The sequence below is a fragment of the Staurois parvus genome, unplaced genomic scaffold, assembly GCF_062004578.1.
Source record: "Staurois parvus isolate SC_StPar_1 unplaced genomic scaffold, SC_StPar_1.0 ptg000471l, whole genome shotgun sequence".
Classification (NCBI taxonomy): Eukaryota; Metazoa; Chordata; class Amphibia; order Anura; family Ranidae; genus Staurois; species Staurois parvus.
The window spans coordinates 2058171-2081500 of NW_028318267.1; the positions used below are offsets into that span (position 1 = coordinate 2058171).

Below are 23330 nucleotides of genomic sequence, written 5' to 3' on the forward strand. Positions count from 1 at the left end.
CCTAAACTCAAAATCAATAGTGGTGTGTCTATCCTTTGGCTTCAAAACCAGCTTTAATTCAATTTATCAAGCTCTTTTGAAAAAGCACAAAGAAACGGGCAATGTTGAGGACTGTAGATGCATTGGTCGGCCAAGGAAAGTGAAGCAGCAGATAGAAGACAAATCATATTTATTCCCCGTCGACATTTGAGGAGGTCTAACAGTGCCATCAGCACAGAACTGGCTGAATCCAGTGGGATCCAGGTACACTCATCTACTGTCTGGAGAAGTCTGGCCTAGAAGTGGTCTTCTGGAAGAATTGCGGCCAAAAAGCCACACCTCTGACGTGGAAACAAGGCTAAGCGATTCGACTATGTACCAAAAAACATAGGAACCTGGGTGCAGAAAAATGGCAAATAATAAGAGTCTGCAGGCAACAGTGAAGCATGGTGGAGGTTCCTGGCAAGTTTGGGACTACATTTATGCAAATAGGGTTGGAGATGTGGCCAGGATCAATGGTGTCCTCAATGCTGAGAAATACAAGTAGATACTTCAACATGCCATACCATCAGGGAGGCTTGCGAGTCACCCCAAATATTTTGGAACAACCCCAAACATACAGCCAATGTCTTTTAAGAACTATCTTCAACATAAAAGGGCAAAGAGTCCTGGAATTGATGGTTTGGCCCCCACAGAGCCCCAATTTCATCATCATGGAGTCTGTCTGGGATTACATGAAGAGAGAAGGATTTGAGGCAGCCTACACCCACAGTAGATCTGTGGTTCATTCTCCAAGATGTTTGGAAAAACCTACCTGCCGAGTTCCTTCAAAAACTGTGCAAGTGTACCTAGAAGAATTGATGCTGGTTTGAAGGCAAAGGGTGGTCACGTCAAATATTGATTCGATTTGGCTTTCTCTTCTGTTCATTTATTTTCCAGTTTAATTGACAAAAATAAACTATTAACACTTCTATTTCTGAAAGCATTCTTAAGTTACAGCATTTTTTCACAACTGTCCAAATTTTGCACAGTACTGTCTATATGTAAAATAGATCTTTAATTTAGTATTAAACCCTCACTGTACGCAAAACATTTTCCCCTTTAGCTCCACAATACTAATAAAAATTGCCAAGCTTTTGTATTTGCCCTAAAGACATACAGTACATTTATCTGCTCAATATTTGCACAGCCTATTCTACCCTTGTGGCACTTCCCTGAGCCATCAGATTAGGGAGTGCACACTGTTCCCCTTGATGAAACAACCCGATACCATGGTCAGAGTACAAATAACATGATCTCTAATGGCCAGAACATAATGCACAGCAATGCCACCCAATAGATGGGAATAACCAGGGCCTACATTTTCTTGCAAATCTGTGATGCAGAAACAGTGTGTGCAAAAGGGAAAGGGGGCAGCAACAAAAGAAATACAAGAGTTATGCTGCTAAATATACACACATAACATTCGTTAATGAGGGTTTGATAACACTTTAAAAGGTGCAATTCCAGGCAGCAGGTAGTAGCATCCAGCAAACAATGCACTGAGCTAAAATCAAGTAAAAATATTCATTTAAATTTGCCTTCGTCTGGGTACATTGTAGTCCATTGCAATCACACTGCAGAAGCCATCTAACAGCCTCATTCGGTGAAGCATAATGCCTGGAGTCAATGCTGTGCAATTTCCACTCTACCTGCTCTCCACATCAATCACATTAAAACTTCCAAGGCTGCATTAAATCTGATTGGTGGCTGTGAGGAGCTTGTAAGGACTACCTTTTTCTGTATATTAGAAGCATCAAGGAGCCTGCAGTAAACCTTCCAAGAGCAAAAACAAAAAAGTGAAAGGGGTGGACTGGTGCACTACAGTCGTGTCTGGATGAATAATAATCTCCGATACCTTCTATGTATGTCTGTTTAGAGTCAGGATTTTAAATAAAGTGCATCGTTTAAAGTGGAATTCCACCTGAAAAAAATAAAGTCAGCAGGAACAAAAACAGTAGCTGCTGACTTTTAAAATACAGCCACTTTCCTGTCCCTTGGTCCAGCAGTGTCCTCACCATGGCTGGTTCACCGGCCGTCTTCTCTCCCTGGCGCTGACATCTTTAGTGTGGGCACCCGGCTGTGACAACTTGCAGCTTCACAGCTGGGTGCCCACTGCACATGCGTGAGAAGCGCTGCGCTTCGTTAATGGCCCCATAGTCTTCTGGGATCTGTCAAGTGTACGGAGGGAGGGGAGGACAACTTCCGCTTCCAATCGCCTAGGCAATCGCAGCGGAAGTGGGAGCGGGTACCTGTCAAAATTCGGGTACCTGCTCCCACCCCCTGCTCCCCAAAGGTGCCAATCCACCTGTCTCGTGTCCCAGAAGACTACGGGAAGGGAGGGAGGAGAGGACAACTTCTGCTTCCGATCGCTTAGGCAATTGCAGCGGAAGTGGGAGCGGGTATCTGTCAAATTAGGGTACCCCCTTCCCCCCCTGCTCCCCAAAACGTGCCAATCCTTAATGCGGAGTGGGGGACAAAGGCTTAAAGCGGAACTTCCCCTTTTGGGTGGAGCTCCGCTTCAAAGAGAGGGGCTTCAGTCTTTTGAAAATTCTCAGTGACTGGCTTTTAGAAGGATCCAATGGTCACTAAACCAGAAACAAGCATGCAGATCAAGTGTTCTTCACTCTTGCCTCAGTTACTACATGCATGTTCCAAGTCAGTGACTCAAAATACTAAAGCAATAGACTACCAGGCAGGAAGCATTCTCAGGAGATAGTAAGCAATGGCATTCCTCCCCAACACATCAGACTTTAGACAAGCTGCCCACCACTCACATTACGTTTCGATCCAGTGGTGATAGCTCTCTTTAAGCTGAGCGAATGCCCTCAAAAAAGGTCCTGACATCTCAGTCCCAGTTCTAGATTGGTCTACTCTCACAGCCAATCAGCAGCCGAAATTTAGTTGTCCCAGCCAGCATGACTAAAAGTAGCATTAAACTGGTGGGGTGCACAGCATACTTGAACTTCATGAAATCCTTTCTTCTGTGTTCTCCAGCATTGTGGAGGCCCAACTGCCCCTCATCCACTCTCTCCCTGCCAATGTCTTGCCCTTCGCCTCTTCTTGTGTCCACCGTCTTCTTGCTACACCTATTGTGCAGGCACTGATGAGGCAACTCCCAAGCACCAGAGTTATTATCATGGCACCCAACTCCATTGATGGCATCTGTGAGATCTGGGGAACATACTGGTGTGTATCAGTAGTGCGCCACAGTCAGTGCACCAAATAAAGAAATTTGCTAGCAGGTAAGCAAGTTGTTTTTTTTTGGCAAAAGGAGACTTCTAAAGTCTCTTCTACCAAAAGACCCTACTTGTGTTTAATTCCTCTAATGCAAACATTCTAAACTTTAAGAAGTCAAAGTCTTGCCTAAAAGCAGACACACCGGGATGGATTTACTAAAATGGGAGAGTACAAAATCTGATGCATCTGTGCATGGTAGCCAATCAGCTTCAGCTTGTTCAATTAGGCTTAGGCCCCAGTTCACACCAGTGTTACTTGTCATGCATTTGACAGTTCCAAATCCATTCCATTGGAATTGTCAGCAATGGAACCATTCAAATCAGTGTGTGACTCCACCGGAGTCGCACGGATTTTGAAAACAGTTCCTGCACTATTAGCGGCGATTTCAGGTGTGGCTTGCATAGACATCTGTGCAGGAAGTCCTGCAGATGTCAGGCAAGTCGAACCTAAAATCACACTGACCTGCGGCTTTGAAATCGCGCTACTTCAAGCGAAGTAACGCAATTTCAAAGTCGAATTCAGTTTGAACTAAGGCTAAAACCTGGAAGATTTGTTTTTATGTAGAGCTTCACCAGATGTTACACTCTCCAGTTCTAGTAAATCAACCTCACCAAGTATCTGCAATTTGTTAAATTTGCCCCTCAATCACTAGTTTCATGTTGTTACTCAGGGCAGGTCTTCCACTGGATTTGGGGCCAAGCCATATCTTAGAGCCAATATAATGCTTTTCAGGCTGGTTTAAAATGAAAAGGCTTGTGTTTACAGGACCTGCGGAGAGACTGCCACATGCAGCATCAGTGGGATAATGAGCCGAACACCGTTCTAGAGCAACTGCTAACATCACAGCAATCACAGGACCATCATGGATTCCATTGTATTACCTCCATTGTGTGAGTCTTTCCAGAAGAGGTCTGTCCATATGCAAAAATGGTTCCATTGTATCCATCCAAAACATCTTAAAAAGAAGGAAAAACAGATTTAAAGAGGACATGACTCAAGAAAAGATCAATAAAACAGATGTGTCACCTATAAGCCCACAGAGATTTAGATGGACTTTTTAGGTGTAGAAACCAAAGAAAACATCTAGCCAAGCCGTTATACAGACGGAACAGTTTTCCATCCATTGGAAACAATTCTCATGCCACACACTTCAGATCTTTTACCTTGAAGTGTTGCAGTGATGTACAGAACATTGACGGTTCACCACTTTTCATGACCAGCAATTATGGGAGCTCCATGGTGATGTTCACCTATGGTCTCTGCTTTGGACCGCCAATGAACATCACCACCATAAATTTGCAACATCTCAGGTTCTCTCCCCTCAGTAAGCATACTAAAGCAACTTCAGCCACTCCCATTGGAAGCACAATTTCAGCTTTCACCTGAATTGCAGTCATCCAGCACAGGCACAGATTGGGGCAATAATGCTAGTTCAGGGGTGGCGAACAAGTTAGACACAAAGAGCCAAAATTTTAAACTGTGAAAGTCAGAGAGCCACACCACGCAGTGACCTGCCAAAACAGACAAACACTCGCACAAAAACACATAATTAAAACCATATTATTCACCATAACACTTTCTTCCCCTTACAAAACAACAATGTGTTCATTTCAAGGTAAGTGTCCACCCTCAACACACACATCAAATGCAACTTAGCCAGAGTTAACACATCAACTACCCTGGAGGTTGCTGTGGCACCTGTCTCTCTCTCTCTCTCTCCCCCTTCTCTCTCTCACTCTAACACACAAGTATACAAAAAAAAATTCTGAACTAATGGACTGCAGACAGCACAGGGATGACCAGAGACTGCGGACAGCACAGGGATGACCAGAGACTGCGGACAGCACAGGGATGACCAGAGACTGCGGACAGCACAGGGATGACCAGAGACTGCGGACAGCACAGGGATGACCAGAGACTGCGGACAGCACAGGGATGACCAGAGACTGCGGACAGCACAGGGATGACCAGAGACTGCGGACAGCACAGGGATGACCAGAGACTGCGGACAGCACAGGGATGACCAGAGACTGCGGACAGCACAGGGATGACCAGAGACTGCGGACAGCACAGATGACTGCTGACCTTTGGGGAGGTGGGGAGCGGGTACCTGATTTTGACAGGTACCCGCTCTTACTTCCGCAGAGTTTTTGTTTGATCTTACCTGTTCCTCGATCCAGCCGCGCGCTGTCTTCCCGGCTTCTGTAATGGCGCTCGGCATGACAGCCGGGTGCCCAGTGCGCATGAGCGAGAAGCACTTGCGCTTTGTGATTGGTCCGGCGGCTTCTGGGATCTGTCATGTGTCCCAGGTACCGCCTTACCATTCACAAAAAGCACTGCTTCTTGCGCAAGCGCACTTGGCACCCGGCTGTCATGCCCAGTGCCCACACTACAGAAGCCGGGAAGACAGCACGCCGCTGGATAGAGGAACAGGTAAAAATAAGAGAAACATGAAACTTGGCAAAGAGCCACAGTATACAAAATATGATAAGAGGCAAAGAGCCGCATTCATTTTGGCCGGGAGCTGCACGCGGCTCGAGAGCCGCGTGTTCGCCACCCCTGTGCTAGTTCAACAGGAAAATGCAATTGTTTAGCTAACCAATGTGTGTCTATGTGTACAGCTGGCTGCAAGAAACGTAGCACAGAAATACAGTGATCCTGCCCAGGGTTTGTCTTATCTCAATATTGTTTAATACACCCCACTATGTATACTCCTCTGACAGTGTTCTTCCATGTGCTGGTATAACATGTAAGACATGGGGGGGGGGGGGATTTACTAAAACTGGAGCACTCAGAATCTGCAGTAGCTGTGCATGGTAGCCAATCAGCTTCAAACTGCAGCTTGTTCAGTTAAACTTTGACAATAAAACTTAAAGCGGATTGGTTTCTATGCAGAGCTGCACCGGATTTTGCACCATGCATGTTTTAGTAAATAAGGGCTCATGTACACTGCAGCCGATAAAATGACGTTCAGGAGCTTTTCTGTGTTTTTTTCAGCAGCCCCTGAACTCTCCCTAATGTTTTCCTATGTGTCCATGTACACATCGTCGTTTACAGGCAGTTGAGTTTACAGTTGTTTTTTTGAACGCACCAAACTTGCATTCAGTAGATTTTATCAGCGTTTAAAACACCAAACGCTTGTAAATGCAGCTAACTGCGTTTATAAGCGCTTTTTAACTGTTCCATATCCAAATGCTGTCCAGAGCCTCTTTTCATCATCACAAATGCACGCAAAAGCGTTTTCCATGTATTCAAATGGACCTAGCACACCAGCGCAGTCAGTTCCAGGTTTTGTGTGAAGGAAAAAATGGTAGAACGTGCCGCATTATACTCATGATGGGATCCATAGTGAATACAACCAGAAAAAGACAGGTCATCTCAACACATACTGTTATCTCTGCTTCTGCTCTCTCCATTTCTCTCAAAATGTCTGAAATCGTTAATGTTTTACTGTTTTTTACTGTTTTGCAGTGCATTCTGGGCATTTTGGAATGTCTCCTGATGTTATCTTTAAAAAACGCTTCTAAACGCAAACACTCATAAATGCGATATGCAAACGCCCCATGGTCTGCAAATCTATGTGCTATGGAAAGTGCACCAAAGTGTGCCATGGTGCAGACATACTGGAAGTCTTCAGCTACCTTCTAAAAGCTTGGTGTTGGTGTATCTTTAATGAGAAGGATTGCCTCCAGGTGAGCCTACTCTCTATTTGTGCATTGCTATATATGTCCCATAGCTGGAAACTCTGATAGTTTAGAGTTAGGGACCACGCATTGTTGAGAAGCCTTGATGTGGTAGAATGGCTTCAAAATGTATTTGCAAACAAAAACCCTTTTTGTTTTTTTTACCCAAGTAATTTAGGTGGATTTTATTATTTTGCTGGCTAGCCTGCGGGTGTGCTGAGAACCCTCTTTATTATTATACAGTATTTATAAAGCGCCAATAGTTCGCTCAGCGCTGTACATTACAAAGGGGGACAGAACATGTGACAGAACAATACCAATACAATGCAAAACATGAGGGGATTGAGGGCCCTGCTCTTTCAAGCTTACAATCTAGGAGTTTTATATATTGCCCTGCCCACATGCACCTTTCCCTTTTTTTCTGGTTTCAAATAGTTAAAAGTGGCTGCCATATTTTTTTTTATGTGGCGCAGGCACGCACTGAAAGTCTTCAGCTGCCTTCCGAAGGTGATGTCTGGGCTTCTGTACTGCTGTATCTTTAAAAAAGGAGGAAGGAGTTCCCTTCAGGTAGGCCTGCCCTCTGTTTGTGCATTGCTATATATGCATGTCCCATAGCTGGAAACTCAGTTTGGAGCTCTACACTGGTGCCCTTACGTGGCAGTGTGGCTTCCAAAGGTTTTTGGAACTAAAACCCCTTTTTAACCCGAGTAGTTGAAACAGATTAATTCGTTTTTTTTTCCAATAGCTAGCTGAAGGTGTGCTTGGGAACCCTTCACATTGCCTCATTGACTGGTTGGCATGGTGAAAGATGGGTGTTCCTAAAGGACATAATTTACTGTAACACACCTTTTCACATCTGTCATTAACGTCCCTTGTGGTTCTTGAATTTTGGTCACATGACATCACAAAACTGCAAAGGATGATGGTCCATGAAGACTTCCCTCTGCCAGATGCTGCGATTACATGTAGCTATAGAATGCCCAGCATGTGTCATTGGCCCCAGGTCTCATTGATCAGTGTCTGGTGAAGTATTGACACGTAGGACCACCAGTCTAACCGATTCCCAGTGTGGAAATCCCCTTGCTGCCCAGCCTTCTTCTGACTCTCCATACAGAGTTCATTCATGAAGGGCCAATCACCAGGCCCGGGTACCCTAACAAGCCGTACATGGGTGGCCTTGTCGGAAAAAGCCAACTTTAAGGGCCAATGCCGGCAGACTTGTTTGCTTCAAGCAAGTTTTGCATTCCCATACAAGTCGATGAGAATGCTGCTTGAAACAGGTGAAAAGCAATTCATAAGGAGGTTAGCTGTACATCAAATGCACCTGTCAATTATCCTGAATAATCTCAAAAGCAACTCAAATGGGTGACATCAATACAAGTCCACAGCCCATCAATAGAGGCCAAAAAAAAAAAAAAAGTCATGGAGTCCCTTTTTATGTACCAACCAGTGCTGGAAGAACAAAAGTTGAACTTTTCCATTCAACTTGTATTGTTGTGGACTGTATCATGTATACAACAGACGCTCACAGCCACCAATTCCCCAGGCTCCAATTCGCTTTTCTCTTCCTTTTGTCATTTTTATGTGGGAATCTATAATGAAACATTTATATGCAGACTCCTTCTACCTCCTCCTCACAAACGCCTTCCTGCAGCACCTCCCTAGCTCCTGACACCAGCAAGCCGCCATGTATTCATCACTCTGAGCTGCTGCAGGAGAGATGGTTTCTGGCTGAGCAGAATGTCAATCATGGGAGACATAAAAGGGGGGGGGCTGGGGAGTCGAACTGTGATTACCAATGACTGTTGGCAAGGCCTGTAATTGCTGGCAACCAATTTAAACCAGGAGAGGTTTTTGATAACAGAATGCATTAGAGTGCTGAAAATCTGGAGAGTTTTTCTAAAATGGTGAAAATGCTTTCATTATCCTGAAGAAAGACCATTCCAGAACAAGGTGACATACTGGAACCAGATGAAGGAAAATCTGCAGTTTTTCTATTTTAAAGAGACACTCTTACCCAAAGAAATGGAAACATATTTATGATTAAATGCAGGAGATACCAGGCAAGCAGGGGAAGAGAGAGCGAGAGCGTGCACACGAGGGCAAGCAGGGGAAGAGAGAGCGCGCACACGAGGTTAAGCAGGGGGAGAGCGAACACACACACACGCACGCTCACACGAGGACGAGCAGGGGAAGAGAGAGCGCGCACACGAGGGCAAGCAGGGGGAGAGCGAACACACACACACACACACACTCACACACACACGCACGCTCACACGAGGGCGAGCAGGGGAAGAGAGAGCGCGCTCACACGAGGGCGAGCAGGGGAAGAGAGAGCGCGCTCACACGAGGGCGAGCAGGGGAAGAGAGAGCGCGCTCACACGAGGGCGAGCAGGGGAAGAGAGAGCGCGCTCACACGAGGGCGAGCAGGGGAAGAGAGAGCGCGCTCACACGAGGGCGAGCAGGAGAAGAGAGAGCGCGCTCACACGAGGGCGAGCAGGGGAAGAGAGAGCGCGCTCACACGAGGGCGAGCAGGGGAAGAGAGAGCGCGCTCACACGAGGGCGAGCAGGGGAAGAGAGAGCGCGCTCACACGAGGGCGAGCAGGGGAAGAGAGAGCGCTCACACAAGGGCGAGCAGGGGAAGAGAGAGCGCTCACACAAGGGCGAGCAGGGGAAGAGAGAGCGCTCACACAAGGGCGAGCAGGGGAAGAGAGAGCGCTCACACAAGGGCGAGCAGGGGAAGAGAGAGCGCTCACACAAGGGCGAGCAGGGGAAGAGAGAGCGCTCACACAAGGGCGAGCAGGGGAAGAGAGAGCGCTCACACAAGGGCGAGCAGGGGAAGAGAGAGCGCTCACACAAGGGCGAGCAGGGGAAGAGAGAGCGCTCACACATGGGCGAGCAGGGGAAGAGAGAGCGCTCACACAAGGGCGAGCAGGGGAAGAGAGAGCGCTCACACAAGGGCGAGCAGGGGAGAGAGAGCATGTGCAAAGGTAAGCAGTAGTAGGGAGAGCTTGAGAGCGCGTAAGGGTGTTCAAACAGAGGAGAGGGAGCGCAAGGGTGAGCAAAGAGGAGATAAAGTGAGGGAGAGAAACCGCGCAAGAAAGAGTGCTTGGCCATCTCCAATATCAACAGAAGGGGGATACTTTATTCTGCTACTTTGAAGACCCCTAAAACTGGGTTTTATTCGTGTCTTATGGATCACGGACTGACTCTCCTTAATACATTTTAAAGGTGTCGTCCCCAAAACTAACTGAACACAAAAAAAAAAAAAAAAAAAAAAAAAAAAAAAAAAGGTGGTTAGGCCAAAGCACCCCCCACATAGCAGTTACTAACCGAGGACAAGGCAGTAAATTCCAAAAGACCAATTTTATTACAGAAGGCTAGAAACATGTGAACCTACAACATTGTCATTTTTATTGCATTGGTGAAAAGTGGATGTTTGTATGTGTCTAGCCTTCTTTAACTCTATGAATTTGTAATAAAATTGGTCTTTTGGAATATATTGCCTTGTTACTAATGCTGATTTGGCCTAATTTTTTTTTTTGCAGTGCCTAGCTATCTCCACCAGTTCACCTTTTTATTCCTTGCAAAACCGTAAACACACACACACACATATATACATATACACGCACACGCACACACACATATATACATATACACGCACACGCACACACACATATATACATATACACACACACACATTTGAGGGTCTTTTTGTTAGTACACAGGGAGCAGGGTACCTTTGACAGGTATCTGCCTCCACTTCCCCCTGGGACGCTGCAGAACCAGTTCCGCTGTTCCAACTGATCGCAAGCAAGTGCAGTGGGGAGCCGGCTGTGATTCCTCAGGAGGTCACAGCCGGCTCCCAAATCCATGATGGTGGCACCAGGGACCTGCAGGGGTGAAAAGAACCGGCTGTGGGACGATGGCGCTGAATTCCAGAGACTGTTAAGCTACTGAGTTTTAAAAGTCAGCAGCCACAGTATTTGTAGCTGCTGACTTTTAAAAGGTTACTAAACCCAGGATTCTGTATTCACTATATCTGGTCTCCCACAGTACACAGAACATGGAAATGCAATTATTTTAAGTAAATATAAACTGCTAAATACCTTTTCTCATCAGCAGTTAGAGCAGTCTTGTGACTACGATCAGGGTCCAGCTGAGCACTGGTTAAACCCTGTAGGAAAGTTCTCATTCTCTCCTCATTGTCCTATGAGGCTGCATAACTCCTGACCCTCCATCTGGACAATGTTGATTGGCCCTGTGCTGATCACATGCACCCTCCCAAAGAAAAAAAAATAACTCTAGCCATACACCCTAAACTTATATATATATATATATATATATATATATATATATATATATATATTTTACTTTATTATTTTTTTTTAATGGTGAAGTTGAACTCAAGCACATTTTGAATATCAGTTTCCCTTTACCATTCCATCGATATTTTTGTTTAAGGTGCATTTTGTTTTCTTTTTTGTCCTTTGTGTGGTCAAACACCATAACACTCACCCATTCTTCATTCCCTCTATTGATCTGCAGGAAGATGTAATGTTCTTTGTAGACTCATTAATGAATTCAAGGGATTCGGAGCCATTCCCTCCACCTCCCCCAGCACAGAGCACTTAACACGGAGCCCGGTATCCAGGCAAGTCAATCCCTAGAGCCTGAATGCAGATAACATCCTATAATGGCCACACCAGCACAAAAAAAGGCTTCTGTTCCCTTCGTGTTAACAGGCAAAGTAGCGCATTAATCCGGTGATTAGGAGAATTATCTTTTATATAGACATGTAACAGGCAGAGCATTCACTGGTAATAAGACCTCATAGTAAAAAGGTAGGGGATCCACAATAGCAGCATAACATAGATGACATGGGTTTTTAGAGAAGAATACAAAACTATAACAAATCAAAGATAACAAAAAATATACTACAAAAAGTAAGGATACAGCTTCACCAAGTCTGCAAAAACTACATAATTGGAGTGGGACAGGTATGGTTCACTGCTGCCCATACACAAAGCAAAATTCAAGCCATGGGTGGCCAAGTTACCTCACAGTTACTACCTTTTGTACCACTAGCCCCTCCCTCCTAGATTGTAAGCTCCGAGGATCAGGCCCTCCTATCCCTCTTGTATTGTTACTGTATTGTCTCCCGTTATATTGTAAAGTGCTGAGCAAACTGTTGGCGCAATATAAATCCTGTATAATAATAATAAGTCTGCATTCTTCCATCGGACATCCTTAGATCTGAAAATTAAAGGAGGCAGGTGGAAAAAGAAAAAAAATATGTTATCTGAGCAGTGGCTGCATCCAATGGGATGCAGCCACTGTTTGGGTATACTGACAGCCATGGATGACAGCTGAGAGAATACAACAGCCCACAGGAGCGATTTGTCTATTTAGCATGGATAGGGGAGTCGATAGATTTCTCTCATTCATCCGCAGGAGGTAAAATATGGCCAGTCCAAGATCAGAGATGTGTAGGTCACTTTACTGTCCTGTAGACGTTAATGGAGCAGACTGGCCAACAGGGAGTAGAAAATACCATGTCAGTCAGTTAAAAAAATGAATTGCTGTAGTCAGTAGGAGAAGAAATAGTGCCGTAGGTTAAAAATTCTAGATTTTTCTTTTTTTATTGTCTTGTGAAATTGACAAATCTCTAATCACGATGTAATGTGTAATGAAAGTCAACGTATCGGCATAATTTGATCTGATCTCCTCTGTCCCCACAGGGGGTATGAGGCTCCATTTGGCAAGCAGCACATTAGTTAAGGCTGGTACATACAAGCCAAATAGCGGCCAGTATAACAGAAACCAACAGACAATTGGCCAATGTATGCAGTAGCCCATCCGGCTTCTGTCGAACCGGCACGCTGGGAAACCAGCATCTGATCAGCACTTGCAGCCAATGGCTGCAAACACTGATCAGTGTGTCCTGGTGGGGCTCATTACCCTGTCACAACACAATAGTTCAGCGGGGGAGATCGCTGCACAAACATCACTTGTGTTAGTACAGCGATCGGTCATTATTTTTTTCGTTCAATCCTCAGGGCTGAACAATAAAAATCTTGTAGTATGTAGAGGCATTAGTGTATGCTGTATACAGCCAGACACCTCGGCACTGACAAAGGAGCTGAGATCTCTGGCTAAATACAAGGTTTCAGATAACAAAGAAGATTGTCAGATTGCTTTCTGAACCGCTGGGACTTGTAGTTCCATATTGTCTGTGTGGTTTTTTTTGGGGGATGCTGTGATTCTGATCTTCCCACAACTGCTGCCTGTGTGGTCCTGAAGCTGCGGCCAGGACATCCAGCCCTCTAAGGATCTATGATGTGCTTGTGAAGGACCTCTGCCCCAGGACCTCCTTTACCCTTTCACTTTGCTTGGACTTGCTTAGTGGAGGACACTGTTGGGTAGTCCCTGAACCCTTGCTGTCCCTGAGGGCTTAAGCCTTGAGGAAATCAGACCATTGTCCACCCTTGCTGTGTGCCCAGATTGCTGCCCTGTGCCAAGAGCTTAACCCTTGCTGTACCAGGCCACTGTCCCCCCCCCTCCCCTTGCTGTGTGCCCAGATTGCTGCCCTGTGCCAAGAGCTTAACCCTTGCTGTGCCAGGCCACTGTCCCCCCTCCCCTTGCTGTGTGCCCAGATTGCTGCCATATGCAAAGGACTTAACCCTTGCTGTACCAGGCCACTGTCCCCCCTCCCCTTGCTGTGTGCCCAAATTGCTGCCGTATGCAAAGGACTTAACCCTTGCTGTACCAGGCCACTGTCCCCCCTCCCCTTGCTGTGTGCCCAGATTGCTGCCATATGCAAAGGACTTAACCCTTGCTGTACCAGGCCACTGTCCCCCCTCCCCTTCCTGTGTGCCCAAATTGCTGCCGTATGCAAAGGACTTAACCCTTGCTGTACCAGGCCACTGTCCCCCCTCCCCTTGCTGTGTGCCCAGATTGCTGCCATATGCAAAGGACTTAACCCTTGCTGTACCAGGCCACTGTCCTCCCTCCCCTTGCTGTGTGCCCAAATTGCTGCCGTATGCAAAGGACTTAACCCTTGCTCTACCAGGCCACTGTCCCCCCTCCCCTTGCTGTGTGCCCGGATTGCTGCCCTGTGCCAAGAGCTTAACCCTTGCTGTACCAGGCCACTGTCCCCCCCTTCCCTTGCTGTGTGCCAGATTGCTGCCATATGCAAAGGACTTAACCCTTGCTGTACCAGGCCACTGTCCCCCCTCCCCTTGCTGTGTGCCCAAATTGCTGCCGCATGCAAAGGAGTTAACCCTTGCTGTCCATGCCACTGCCCCCCTAAAGGGACCTAGAAGTAGGTGGATGGATCAACCTCTATGGGAGTTCGTCCACCAACAGATCAAAGGTTGTGAAACTCTTCAGCAAGGCTGGGGAAGCCCAACCAATTCTGCAAATGAGAACAAAAGAAAGCACACCACCCTTGTGCATTACCTCGGTAAAAAGATGTGATTTTATTAAAATAAGATGTATACTCACAAACATAGCAATAGCTCTGAAGAAGGGGGGGGGAGAATCTCCCTATGAAACGCGTCGGCCTTACTCTGAGAGTCTCCCTTTTCGGTGGGATTCGCACGTGTCTCGCAATCCAGTGATCCAGTCTGGGACTTTATGGGCATTTTATATTGCTACATTTGTGAGTATACATCTTATTTTAATAAAACAACATCTCTTAACCTCTGCTGTACCACATTGCCGCCTGTCCCTCGTGCCTGGGTTGTTGCCCCGTGACCCTGGACCAAGTCCTTGCTGTACCACATTGCCGCCTGTCCCTCGTGCCTGGGTTGTTGCCCCGTGACCCTGGACTAAGTCCTTGCTGTACCAGATTGCTGCCTGTCCCTCGTGCCTGGGTTGTTGCCCCGTGACCCTGGACCAAGTCCTTGCTGTACCAGATAGCTGCCCTGTGCCTCGTGCCTGGGTTGTTGCCCCGTGACCCTGGACCAAGTCCTTGCTGTACCAGATAGCTGCCCTGTGCCTCGTGCCTGGGTTGTTGCCCCGTGACCCTGGACCAAGTCCTTGCTGTACCAGATAGCTGCCCTGTGCCTCTGGACATCTCCCTTGATGCCACCTTGTTCCATTTCTGCCTGTCCATCATGGTGTTTGGATTATTACCCTGTGGCCTTCCCTTTGACTCCCTGCTTGTCCAGCACCCCCAAATAAGAACCCTAGACCAAAACCACTCTTGATTTCCATGTGTGTTCTGTTCCACCCACACCTGCATCACGCCCTGTCCATTGGCAGTGTAAAAAAAAAACAAAAAAAAAACAAAACGACTGATTAGTAAAATGAGGAATAGTGCCTCATCATTGGCATCAGGGGCAGCAATGGAGGCACACTGTTGGCATCAGGGGCAGCAATGGAGGCACACTGTTGGCATCAGGGGCAGCAATGGAGGCACACTGTTGGCATCAGGGGCAGCAATGGAGGCACACTGTTGGCATCAGGGGCAGCAATGGAGGCACACTGTTGGCATCAGGGGCAGCAATGGAGGCACACTGTTGGCATCAGGGGCAGCACACTGGAATATGGTCTTGAAACAGTCAGAGTAGCAGGGCCTGATAAAAAGCAAAGGGCCACATCCGGCCCCCAGGCCACAGAAACCACCATGTTAGGTCAAAACCAATATTAGAGTGGAAAACCTATGTAAACGTTTCTGCTGGATGGATCATGCATCTGCTAGGTAAAGTGCTGAAGATCTGGAGATATCTACTAACCAGCCCACCACACACACGTATGAAGGGGATTGTACAAACAACTATGTAGTGCAAGAGCCTGCCTTATTGAAAACAAAATGGAGTAGATTGATTAGGTAGGTTTTCATATTGCACAGTTTTGGTATAGCCATGGTTGATTGTACGGTCATATTGTAAAGTGCATGGTGATCCTAATTCTCACCATATACATGATACAATATGATTGAACAAACTCCTTTAGATTGACCAACAACTATGTAGTGCCTTCCTATTTGGATACAAATTGAGTGGACAGATTAGGCTAGATACTGTGCTGTTCAAATGGAAATCATTTTAATGGAAAATACAGCATTTGGCCACTAGATGGAGTATTCTAGGAAATTCATATGATGCTTATCCCCATCTAGTGGTCAGATGTGGTATTTTCAGTTTTAAATCAATGATCTATGTTCGAACAGCACAGGATATAGCCCATTTACATTTGATTTACCCCATTCACATAGAATGAAGATAAATGCACTTTCACTGTGCAACTGGCATATTCTTCATACGTCAACACCTAAGTTAGCGATAATAAAACAAACTGACAATGCTGTGTGAAGACAAGAAGCCATAAATGTAAAAGCACTAAGCACTCCAAGAAAAAAACAAACACAAAAACCCCTTTTATACAGATGAAAATCACCACGCATGTACATCACAGGTACATGCCATAACAGAAGCCCATGGAATGAAAAGACACTAGGCTTTTATAGATACCGATCATCACAAAACATCCCAAATGTCTCCACTTACCTTTGACAATCTGTTTAGCACAGGCATTGTAAACTTGCTCTTGGCTGGTATTTGGAGGCAATACTTTATCGAAGACGTAGGGCTTCCCTTGCTGCAAATGATACAAAACAAAAAAGTATCAAATCAACAGAACAGAACAAAAATGAGTTGTGTAGAGCTCCAAGTACCAGAACGTTCCCATTGTACTACACTAATCTGCCCGGCCACATCGCTCACACAGACAAAGCATCTGCAGGAGAAATGCTGACAACAGCAAAGCCCCTTCCATGCCAAGATATGGAGAGGAGCAGCTAAAGTCATGCAGGACATGATCAGCATAAAGGTTCTCCACACCTAGAGACAACCATCCCAAGTCCACAATTTAAATGGTCATCCAGCAAAAAAACAAATATTTAAAAATTATTGGTAGATGCAAGGGCAGCCTTTATCAACCCCCCGCCCAAGGAACCCTTGACATCTCCCAATTAAAATATTGAGGTGAGATAGGAAGAATGTTCCCCTACATTCACGACCAGGAGGGAGAATGTTCCCCTACATTCACGACCAGGAGGGAGAATGTTCCCCTACATTCACGACCAGGAGGGAGAATGTTCCCCTACATTCACGACCAGGAGGGAGAATGTTCCCCTACATTCACGACCAGGAGGGAGAATGTTCCCCTACATTCACGACCAGGAGGGAGAATGTTCCCCTACATTCACGACCAGGAGGGAGAATGTTCCCCTACATTCACGACCAGGAGGGAGAATGTTCCCCTACATTCACGACCAGGAGGGAGAATGTTCCCCTACAATAGTGATCAGAAATCCACCTTTAAATAGCAAGAAAAAGAATGTGTCATGTTGCTAGCTCTGCTAAACAGCGTTGGACCCAGAACTATGTAAGCACCATCAGGTGAAAGGTCAATCAGCCAGAGCTCAAAGAAACCCTAGCAACCTCTGGAGGATCCCTAGGGGGTCATGGAACCCTGGTTGAAAGCAACTGTGCTAGAGAGGTAAACCGGTGCATCTTATATTCAGTGCCAATACAAGGTCCTTCTGCACTCAAGGCAAAAAGTCCACCTTGTGCCCCCACCCCACCACCATGAGTGGTGAACTACTTCAGCAGGATAGATTGCAGGGTCTGCCCTTTGTTGCACTGACTCCAAATGACATGCCCTTGCGGCAATTTCTTCTGCCTACCTCTTGGCCTGGTCCTGCTTACAGTACATCTCTTGGAAACTGTATTAAACACTGCTCAAAAAAAATTAAAGGAACACTTTGAAAACACATCAGATCTCAATGGGGAAAAATCTCCTGCTGGATATCTATACTGATATGGACTGGGTAATGTGTTAGGAATGTAAGGATGTCCCATTGTTTGATGGAAATTAAAATTATCAACCTACAGAGGACTGAATTCACAGACACCCGGAAAATCAAAGGAAACAATTATGCAGCAGGCTAGTACATTGTTGAAATTTCAGTGCAGAAACTCAAAATTGTACTCAGTAGTTTGGCCCCCCACATGCTTGCATTCATGCCTGACAACATCTGGACATGCTCCTAATGAGACGACAGATGGTGTCCTGTGGTATTTCCTCCCAGATCTGGACCAGCACATCACTGAGCTCCTGGACAGTCTGAGGTGCAACCTGGTGGCGTCGGATGGATCGAAACATGACATCCCAGAGGTGTTCTATTGGATTTAGGTCAGACAAGCGTGGGGGCAATTTAATGGTATCAATTCCTTCATCCTCCAGGAACTGCCTGCATACTCTCGCTACATGAGGCCGGGCATTGTCATGCACCAGGAGGAACCCAGGACCCACTGCACCAGCATAGGGTCTGACAATAGGTCCAAGGATTTCATTCCGATACCTAATTGCAGTCAGAGTGCCATTGTCTGGCCTGTAGAGGTCTGTGCGTCCCTCCATGGAGATGGCTCCCCAGACCATCACTCACCCACCACCAAAACCATTATACTGAATGATGTTAGAGGCAGCATAACGTTCTCCACGGCTTCTCCAGACTCTTTTACGTCTGTCACATGTGCTCAGGGTGAACTTGCTTTCATCTGTGAAAAGCACATGGTGCCAGTGGCGGACCTGCCAATTCTGGTGTTCAATGGCAAATGCCGATCGAGCTCTATGGTGCCGGGCAGTGAGCACAGGGCCCACTAGAGAATGTCGGGCCCTCCGGCCACCCTCATGAAGTCTGTTTGTTTGGTCAGAGACATTTACACCAGTGTCCTTCTGGAGGTCATTTTGTAGGGCTCTGGCAGTGCACATCATGTTCCTCCTTGCACAAAGGAGCAGATACCGGTCCTGATGATGGGTTAAGGACCTTCTACGGCCCTGTCCAGCTCTTCTAGATTAACTGGCTGTCTCCTGGAATCTGCTCCATGCTCTTGAGACTGTGCTGGGAGACACAGCAAACCTTCTGGTAATGGCACGTATTGATGTGCCATCCTGGAGGAGTTGGACTGCCTGTGCAACCTCTGTAGGGTCCAGGTATCATCTCATGCTACCAGTAGTGACATTGACCCTAGCCAAATGCAAAACTAGTGAAAAACAGTCAGAAAAGATGAGTAGGGAAAAAAAGGTCAGTGGCCTCCACCTGTAAAACCATTCCTGTTTTGAGGCTAGTCTCATTCTTGCCCATCTAATGTACCAGTTGTTAATGAACACCAAAGCAGCTGAAACTGATTAACAACCCCCTCTGCTACTTAACTGACCAGATCAATATCCCAGGAGTTTAATTGGCTTGATGCGATCAAAAAGTGTTCCTTTAATTTTTTGAGCAGTGTCGATCTCTATGCAAAGTTCCCGGGTCTGCATGTCTGCTGTGGCCATTATGAGATATTCCCACCATCTTTTTTAATTTAATCCCATTATGAAGAAAACAGGAGATGCTGGAAAACGCAAAAGGCAGGCAGAACATCCAAAAGTTAACAGGTGGGCAATAACAGTAAGAAATTATGGCAGGTAGCTCCTGTTGGAGTATCCAAGATATATAATGTGTCTCAATGAGTCCAATTGGCTGAGACAAAGCAGTGGGAGCCATTGGCTCCAGCAGCTGTCGATCACAGCCAGCAAGGAGGAAGCAAGGATGGGACTGAGCCATGCTCTGTGTGTCTCGTACGTGTACACACACACACACACACACACACACACACACACACACACACACGGCTTGGGAGTAAGCACACACACGTGCCCCCAGCGCAAGTAGTTTGCACTGGGGACACGTGGAAAGAGGGAGGGGCCAAAATCACCAAGAGGGGACCTGAGAAGAGGACGAATGGAGCTGCTTTATGCAAAACCATTACACAGAGCAGGCAAGTATGACAGGTTTGTTATTTTAAAGAAATAAAATAACATTTAAAACCATTAAAGTGATTGTAAAGTTTTTTTTTAAATAACAAACATGGTATATTTACCTGCTCTGTGCAATGGAATTGCACAGAACGGCCCCGAACCGCCTCTTGGGTGTCCCCTGGCTCCTCCTCCCTCCAAGCTGCTTGCTATGGGGGCACTTGTGCAGGTTCGATCCTGAGGGGAAGGATGGGAAGCAGTGTAGGAATTTAGGTGGGTCAGGAGAGGGGGTGGCAATACACAGATACTGCCACTTTGCTCTAAAAACTGGTGCTCAGGTTAAGGAACAGTTTGTCATCGATGGCCTCTCATTTTGAAAAAAAAAAAAAAAAGTTTCTGGCTGTCATGCTGATCCAACAGATTCAGAAACTTGTGTCCCCATTCTTGAAAGAAAGAAACATGACGGTCTGAAGCTGGGGTTTCGCTTGCTGCATACTTTCTCCAGTTGAATGGCTCAGAAAGTACTGAAGACAGAGCCAGGAAATTACTATTTTCAAGAAGTAGTCATGGCTGCCTACATATTTATCCACTTGACTTTCCTGCTCCCCCCACCTTGAGGAGTCACTAACCCAGAATCAGCATGTACCTCTCTGAGTGTTTGTTTTTGGGTAGCAAATCACCAAGATGCAAGACTAGAAGAACTGTTTCTACCCCGACAGGCAGGGATATAGTAGAGGAGAAGATCAATGTGGTCACAAGGCTTTTTCATATAAAGTGCACCTGTCATTAGAAAATAGGGAGACCACTGCTGGCCTCCTTCTGAAAAGGATATTGGCCTAGTTGTGTTTTCCTTTAGTCACAGACCTAGAACAAACCTGATGAAAATAAAAAAAGCTGGAATTAGATGTCTTTATACTTGTTCCCAGTCAGTGACTCCATATTGAAGAAAAGCACACCAGCAAGAGAGGCAAGTAATGGCAACCCACCTATTCTCCCTCTGCCCCAGGAGGTAGCGGGTTTGGCACAGGTGCCATACAGGGAACACTTTGCATTATATCAATTAATGCAAAGGGTTCTCTGACTGGATGAAGTGGAGAGGCAGGGTGGGAACATTAAAATCTCATCCATGTCCAGTCAGAGAACACTTTATATTCATTTAAAAAAAAAAGAAAGTATTCCCTGAACAGTTCCATTCAAAGCAGGTGACCCATCTACAGTAAGCAGCAGGGCGGGTGCTCAGTACAGGACCTGGAAGTTGAGGGAGAGCACTGGATTAGCAGTGACTACTACAGTGATTTCCAATGTAACTCCTGAAGAAGTCAGAACGAAACGCGTCGAAGACGAGATACAGGCAAATAAATCATCTGTCAGGAATGGACTTGCCAATAATGGTGGGACTCACCTGCCTTGTGGGCTGCAGTACCAGGGCTGGCCAGCGGGTGCTCTCAGCAATCAGAGACTCACCCCTGCAATCAGCCAAACACCTGAAGCCGATTGCAGGGGTTGTATTTAAGGAATGGCCAGACTCACAGTCTGTGCCTTGGTGTGTGTTTTTCCATGGGCCCCTGTACCTTGTATCCTGTATTCCTGTTCCTGTCTGACTTGTTGCCGACCCTGCCTGATCCTGACCTCTGCTGACTTCTCCTGCTTGATCCCTGGCTTGTGACCCTGACCATTCTCTGCCCGACCCTCTGTACCGCGCTGCCCGTGAGTTACTGAACCCAGCTTGTGACCCCGACCACTCTCCCGCCTGTTCCTGGTACTCCGTTTGCCCGTTTGCTACTGACCCGGCCTGCCTGACTACTCTTTGTATTGTATGTATTGTTATCGGTGGGTGGTTTGGTTTGTTTGCACTGTGTTTATGTTTAGTTTTGCACTGCGTTTTGTATTGTTAGTCTTAATAAATGATATTGTTTATACCATATCTGAAGCCTGTGTTTCCCTGTGTCAGTCCACACACCTCTGGTCATACCTGGAGCCCTGACATCATCCCTCATAGCACCAGGAAGCGATGTACTATACCTGGAAACAAGTTCTGTAATAGAACTGCTGCTGGTGGAGCCGGCCCCTATGATATATATTCTATAATACCTGAGTACAGGGCTGGATGCACTAAACTGTGATTGCACATTTGTTTTTAAATAGTGATTTTAAATGAAGGGTTTTCATTATAGAGATCTTTCTCTGCAACTCCCTTAATATGAAGGGAGTAAATGGAAAGGAGTATTGAGGTAATGGTCCTGAATAAATCTCCCCGAAGGGCAGGGTGTCAAACTGGCGACCCTCCAGCTGTTGCGAAACTACAATTCCCATCATGCCTCTGCCTCTGGGAGTCATGCTTGTAACTGTCAATCTTGCAATGCTTCATGGGACTTGTAGTTTGGCAACAGCTGGAGGGTCGCCAGTTTGACACCCGTGCCCTAGGGGATAAAAGCACTATGACTCCCTGGCATGTAAGGGGTCATGGAGGATCAATGAGTGTTCCAATGTGAAGGTGGTGGGGAACACTAGGAGTGAGATTTTTTTTTTCACAGGAACCTTTCAAAAGGCACAGCACTTGACACTTTGGGGGGAATTTATTAAAACTGGTGCAGCTCTCCATGGTAGCCAATCAGCTTCTAACTTCATCTTGTTCAATTAAGCTTTGACAATAAAACCTGGAAGCCGATTGGTTTCTATGCAGAGCTGCACCAGATTTTTGTACTCTCCAGATTTAGTAAACAGTTTGAGTTTTGAAGCACTGGACACTTCTCAATGAATGCACCGTTGTTGTATGAAGCAATCTATTATTGCTGTAGCACTTTATCATCATTTTTACTGAATTATTTTGCGAGCACAACAGTATATATTATTAGAATACAGGATTTATATAGCGCCAACAGTTTACGCAGCGCTTTACAACATGAGGGTAGGCAGAAGAATTACAATACAAATGAATAGAGGAGGGATCAGATATATGTAGATTTTATTTAGCACTTTATTTGCATTATTGTTTACATATAGTGCTGTGAATAAATATGAATATACAATGATTTCCACCTTCCATGGGGATCCTAAAGGTATGGCATATACATACTTACGTACATTGGTCCAGCCTGGACCAATTCAACAATTGCCAAACCTTGAATTGAGCTTTCAAGCGATTAAGCCACAATTTTTTTTTATTTAAATAAACCTCATACTTACCTGGTTTTGTACAGAGTAACCCAGATCCTCCTTTTTTTCAGGTCCCCCCCGCCGGCGCTTCTGGCCCTTCTCCCTTGATGAGTGCCCTTAGAGCAAACCAATTGCTCTGGGAGCACTCATATGTGCTCACTCCTGAGCCACCACTGTTGTCTATGGGACAAACAGAGCGTGGCTCATCCCCGCCCCCAGTGGTGTATTTGCCCTGGGCAACAGAAAAATCGGGCACCCCCCCACGGAGAGAGCCTGACATTGACCAACAAGACCCCTGCCCAACCCCCTTCCACTTATATCCCTCCTCATGGCGAGAGATAGAAAGGCACTCACCTTCACAACCGGACATCCCCCGGAACGAGAGTTCTCCATACACCATCAAGCAGCCCGCAACCTCTCTCG

The 23330-nt window shown here is 46.2% G+C and overlaps 1 protein-coding gene across 1 annotated transcript in view; it reads right to left on the reverse strand.

Annotated features, from left to right (window-relative positions):
- The window catches only part of KIF5C (kinesin family member 5C), a 107473-nt gene that overhangs the window by 75435 nt on the left and 8708 nt on the right, over window positions 1-23330 (reverse strand). Inside the window, exons 2-3 of the mRNA XM_089689371.1 lie at window positions 16457-16547; window positions 4140-4213 (exon numbers count right to left, since the gene is read on the reverse strand). Of these exons, the coding sequence (XP_089545497.1) occupies window positions 4140-4213; window positions 16457-16547 (165 nt within the window). The remainder of the gene's footprint in view (window positions 1-4139; window positions 4214-16456; window positions 16548-23330) is intronic.